This window comes from Salmo trutta, chromosome 5 (assembly GCF_901001165.1).
Source record: "Salmo trutta chromosome 5, fSalTru1.1, whole genome shotgun sequence".
Classification (NCBI taxonomy): domain Eukaryota; kingdom Metazoa; phylum Chordata; class Actinopteri; order Salmoniformes; family Salmonidae; genus Salmo; species Salmo trutta.
In genome coordinates this window covers 37,824,557-37,830,556 of record NC_042961.1, presented here as the reverse complement: position 1 = coordinate 37,830,556, position 6,000 = coordinate 37,824,557, and the positions used below count along the sequence as shown (strand labels likewise).

Genomic DNA, 6,000 nt, shown 5'->3' with positions numbered 1-6,000 from the left:
TGTTGTGTAGTGGCTTTGCTGGCATTCCCCACCTTTTTTTTCCCCCACCAAGATTTACATGCTAAAATCGCCACTGATTACACTGTCATTTAACTATGACATCTGATCTTTAGGGCCTATTTTAGTGGCATATAGTACCTTACCTAACCTTGCTTTAGAGAAAGGAATCTATGCACAGCCAGACTCTGCACAGTCAGTTTTATCTGAAATCTTTCAGCTGGTTGAAATGAATGTTTCAGACGTCCAAGAGACACAGAGACTCAATACATTCGAGATAATCTTGTGTGGGCCTGGGAAAATGCAGGCTTCCTCACAACATTGTGCAGAATTCCGTGCCAAACTATGTTCAGATCAGTGCTGTAATTTATCACCCCGTAAACACGTGGGAATACTATTTCAGCCCATAAAATAAGCAACTCCACTCCACGCACATCTCGCGATAGGACGATGCTCCCTCCACGCTTGTCTATGGTGAGAGTTTTCCTGGTATCGCGTGATGTCTAAAGTTTCCCACGCCTGTTGTTGTGGCGTCTGCCCTTTTCTCTCTCTCTCTAGCAACCTGCCGCCTCCCCCTCCTTTCTGTACTCCTCTCCCGCCCCGTTTCTCTCCTTCTCCCTAGTCCCTCCATCGCCAGTCTGCTTCTGTTGTCTCGGCGGATTGTTGGTCTGGGGAGAAAGGATATCGCGAGTGTTGGAGTTTTGGTGAGAGTTTGTGGAAGATGGCGCCTGTTGTGACAGGGTAAGTCTGAGATTCAGGGCTGGTGGTTGTAGCTATTGGAGTTAAAGTGAATTTAAGTTTTTGAAAGATAATTGGTCGCTTCTGTTCGAGCATAGGTAGCCGAGCAAATGTGGATGTTTGTGGCCATTTGTTTTCAGTCTGGGAAAGCATTTTCTTTGTCTAAATGTATTGTGTGTGTGTTTTCCTTTGACTACTTCACTGTACTGACTGTTGCTGCACCGCCGTGCAATGTTCTGGGGGTCGAGCTAGCTCGCTACTGCTAGCTTTCAGAGGTCCTTTTTCAACACCAGACAACGACACGAGTACAATCAGTGTGGGTTGGGAAAAAATAAACGGTCGTTTTTGTCTATGTTTAGGTAATATTATTCAACTATATATCCCACGATTATGTATGTATTCACCTTATAACCATGTTGCAATGTAATCTACAGTTCCACAGTCTGAAACACGTTGTGGCTTTGCCTTTGCCTTTGTCAAGCAAGGCATCGTTCGACTCTCGTCTCTGTGGTGTTAGCTGGCTAACGTTAACTGACTAGATATTTCTCTATCGATTGTTGGTTAATACACTTGCAGACGTCTGAGTACTGTAAGCAATGTTTTGCCATGCGTAAATGTACTCATATATAAAGTGGTGTTTACAAAACAGCCCCGAGCTTCTCCGTCCGCGGTGCAGACAAATTATACTAAGGACATAATTTATCTAATTCTAGCTACTATAACCCTCTTAAAAACGAACTCAAAGTTATAAAAAAATTATGACGCTGTGAGGATTTGTATACATGTCATTTTTGCTCTCTCTTTATCTGTCTATTAACGTCAGATAGCCAGCGCGAGCCACTGAAATACGAAATATACGTGAAATGAGATGCCTCTGTCCAAGGTTGGTAAGCTGCTTTATGAATAGAGATGGTTTAGCTGTTGATAACTGTTGATAATTCACTAGGTTGAAGATACTCACATTAATGAAAGGCAATCCTAAAAAAGGCAGCAAACTAATCTGTTTAAATACCCTTTATTTTTCTGCTGGAGGCAACGAGCTAAATTATCCTCAGACTTTCTATCTTCCTAAATATTCGTCAGTTCCATGGGCTTAGCCCAATTTCTTTGATTGTAGCTAATTGTGCAATAGGGAGATAAGAGACTTGTGGTAATTATTTGAAGAAGAAAAATATAGGCTAAATGAAGCCCATTTAATGTATCTGTCACTAGACTTTAGAATTGCCTGGGAAGTAGTAACTTCATCATAGCTTGCCTAATGTCTATTATTCTATAGCTACATTTTCCAAGTTTTCAAGGCTCTTGTGATGCAGTAAGTAGTATTGTAAACTAGTAGCAGCATAGCATCTGCATTATCTATCCGGTCTATGGATATCGCTCCAATTCCCAAAACAGTCCTATAATTTCAATGGGTATTTTTTGGGGTAATCTGGAGTCAGTAGTCCCCACAGATAGCTCAGTGGGGGACAGACATTAGCTGGGCTTTTTGGAGAAGTGTGTGTGGAGGGAGGGGAGGGGAGGGGAGGGGGGGTCGAGGGTTGGTAATGTGTGTGCTCATTTGGGGCTTTCCAGCAGACCTGAGCTGATTTCTGTTTGGAGAGAGAGGGCAGGTGGGTCGGGTCTGGGTGGCTGGCCACCTGTCCAGATGATATCTACCCGAGCTGTGTGCTTTTTCTTCTGCAGGGATAGAGGGAGGAGGGGGGGTGAGACTAGAGGTTTAACAGAATTAGAGTGCCATAAGGGATCTTTATTAGCATGTGGCCGGTCACGACCGTGTCAATGGCTGGAGGCTAGGGAGGAAGAGAGATAAAGAGACGGAGAGAGGGAGCCCACATCCCAGCCGGCCTGTCCACAGCCCAGTGCCCCCACAACCCCACTCAGGGTCAGGTCTGACAGCCATGGCCCCCTCTGAGAGTTGGCAGGGAGTTGTGGTTGAGGCAGGGCGCACTGGTGCAGAGATGAGAGGGCAGTACTCTGATCTCAGTAGTAGGGCACACCGTAGCATAACGTTTTGCAACGGGAAAGAAAAATCTGTTCTTATAGGACAAATTCAAGTAGTATCTGTTTGAGTTTGTGAGCAATTTTAAATGTGTAAAAATGAGCACATTCTAGAGGTTTGCTGAAAATGCTTGATAAGATTGACCGTCTGTCTCTGGCTTAAGTATTTTAAGATGGTTCTGTGTCTGAGCTCTTTCTTGCCCTTTCAGCTTAGTTTAGCCTAAATAGTGTCATGTGGCATTTTACGTGATTTCTTCTTTTTGTAAGAGAAATAGTGGAGCATTTAGTCAATGGATGTCTCTTCAGGGCAAAAAACCCCCAAGAAAAAACAAGGAAAAGGACCATAGTTTTGTCTAAAATAATAAATAAAAAAAACAACAGCAGGAATTCATATTTGAGCTTTGTCACAGAGCAGTGATAAGACTAGCCAACCTGCAGCCTACCATATCTCCTCAACACAGCTCTCTGAATGTTAGAAAAACAGGAATAAGATAGTGTTGCTGTATAATCTTTCTTTCCCCCTCAGAAAGTGTGCCTGATACCAGTGAGCCTAGCAGCCCTAGCTGAAAGAAAACTACTGTTCACGGGGAGACAATCTGGGCATCACCTGGGATGATAAAAGCATGAATCACTTATTTCAACACAATACTGCCTGTACATGGCCCCTGGGTAAAGCTATTGGATATAACTTAAAAAAAAATGTTATGCCCTCCCACTTTTACCCAAAGGTGTACAGCGGGACGACTCAGTCGAGACAGAGCCGGGCCTCTTTTTGCCCGTGTAATTACACCATTAAGCCTGCCTGTGAGGGACATAGGTGTGTGAGCCACTGAGTGTGTGTGTGTGTGTGTGTGTGTGTGTGTGTGTGTGTGTGTGTGTGCACCCTTGAGCACTTAACCATAATTGTGCCTGTAAGTTGCTCTGGATAAGAGTGTCTTCCAAATGCATGTACATTTATATTTTAGTCATTAGGTGTGTGTGAGTTCCCTGGAAACAGGAGTGTGTCAGGGCCAGGACGATACCAGTATTGCGATACTCATTAGTATCGCCATACTAATGAGGAAACAAAACATGAAGCGCATTTAACTTCTTTAGGAAAACAGCCTTAATGTTGGAAACCAACATGTTTTTAGTGCTGCATGATTAACCGAAATGTTGGTTATTTTTTGCTTTTTAAACAACTAATTGACCGACATCAGTTCAATTATTTGAAGTGCATTTTGTTCGTTTTTTTTCTTCTGTGAGTGCAGTTTCGGTAGAGATAAATCAGATCAAGCCTGAACTGTGTGATGTAGTAGGGAGTTGTTTCCAACAGGTGCAGAAAACGTGTTAATTAACTACAATGACCATAATCCATTTTGCGCCTGTTTAAACTTGTGCGGCGCAAACACGGAGACTGAGAGATGAGAGAATGCATGATCGAGAGGGATAGAAAGCAGTTGCTTCACAAGCCTGAAAATACATGAGCTAAGTGATTGATGGTTGATATTCAGCAGTTGTAAAAGTATGCCTTTTTTTTAATTACTTTTGATGAACTACTAAAATTGTGATTTTGTCAGAGAACATAGGCAGCAGCTCTATAGAGATGAGCGGGTGGCTCCGAATGAAATAATAATACTCATCAAATAAAACATAATTTATTCACATTACTTTAATAAAAATGTGGTTAATAAGTGATAAGCTGTAATGGGCACACACTACCATCATTAGACTTTAATTATTTTATTCTGTGTTACAGCGTTCAACCTACATAATGCATAGTGCATTTAATGTATAAAAAAAAGTATCTAAATCGAAAAAACTGCTTTATTTAAAAAAAATATCCACCCGAAACCAAACCGACCTCAAAAGGCACTATTCAAATCACATTTTATTAGTCACATGCGCTGAATACAACAGGTGTAGACCTTACAGTGAAATGCTTACTTACGAACCCCTAAAGGACAGTGCAGTTTCGCTCAGCACTATTATGTTATCATCCAATCCAGAGTCACATGCATTTATTTCCCAAGCTATAGCACACAATATTTTACATACAGCAGGTTTTTAAAGGACCGAAGAGTTTGGTCTGCTTCGAATTTTCAATTTTGCCATGATACCACAATATTCTTTTCCATCACAGCCCTAGAGTGTGTGTGTTTTCTGTGTGTAGAGGGGAAGCGGTCCCCAGGGTCCTCTTCTCTTCCCCCTTCCCCCATTATGAGAGAGAGAGGAGCAGATGTGGAAGCAGTGACCTTTTTGGTGGCAGAGGGCTGGGGTAGAGTTAAAAGGGTCTGCCGATTTCATTCCCCCCGACACACACACACTCCCCGCCTCACCTCCTCCTGTACCTGAGCCGAGGCATTGACGGATAGGTTAATGAGGGAGGAGATACAAGCTCGTAAAACCCAGGTCTGTGTGTCACCTCAGGACCTGAGAGCTATGGTGTTACTGAAGAGACGTGCCCCACATTCAGACACAGTAAAACATCTTCAAAGTCGGGGGAAGATTATTGAATATGGAAGCCAATGAAGAACGTGCAGTTTGCTTCACTTGTAGGTTTTATCTTGTCAAAGTTGATAGGTTGATTTGAAAAGGGACTGTGACTTAATTTCAGTGCGACGTCCCCTGAAGCCTATTTGCCACCATGGACCAGCCAGGTTGGACTCAACTTGTTGGATGGCGTTATGACTACGCTACCTATTTTTTTTTTATCTGACTGTCTCAACCTCTCACCCGCTCAAAACCTCGCTCTTTCTGAGCCACAGGGGATGAAAAGGCAAATTTTCTTTGTAATTTGGCTTGGCACTCCCCAGACTTGGTCCTCCACCACATGCTAGTGGAAGAGGAAAGCCACGGAATATCACAATTTTACATAACAAGGGGTTTTCTTTATTGGTCGTGTATTTTAATAAACTTTTCTAGTGGGCGGTGCATTTCCTAATTCCCAAAAGCCTGAGGGCCAGAGTTCTGTTATTCCCTCACCGTCACCAGGCAATGATTGGATTCTTTATACCAGAGTCCATCTCTAAACCCAAGTGAGAACGCATTATTTGCTTCATGAGCTTGGAATGTTTTCCAAATAACCTTTCACTTTATCTCTATGGCTAAAACGTGTTGTTATTGTTTCAAGAAGGATGAGACCGAATAATTCTCGATGCAAATAAGCCAGTGTGGTTTTGAAAACACTATCACATCGAAGCCCAAGTTCCCTGTGTTGTTGTTGGCCTTGGCATTCAGGTTTTCTTCTGGATCAGAAAAAGGGCTTAGGTGGTGAGCGTGGTAATG

The 6,000-nt window shown here is 42.8% G+C and overlaps 1 protein-coding gene across 1 annotated transcript in view; it reads left to right on the top strand.

Annotated features, from left to right (window-relative positions):
- Positions 1 to 573: 573 nt before the first annotated feature.
- Positions 574 to 6,000, top strand: part of LOC115194108 (recombining binding protein suppressor of hairless) — an 86,391-nt gene continuing 80,964 nt past the window's right edge. Inside the window, exon 1 of the mRNA XM_029753488.1 lies at positions 574 to 738. Coding sequence (XP_029609348.1) covers positions 719 to 738 — 20 coding nt within the window. The 5' untranslated portion in view covers positions 574 to 718. The remainder of the gene's footprint in view (positions 739 to 6,000) is intronic.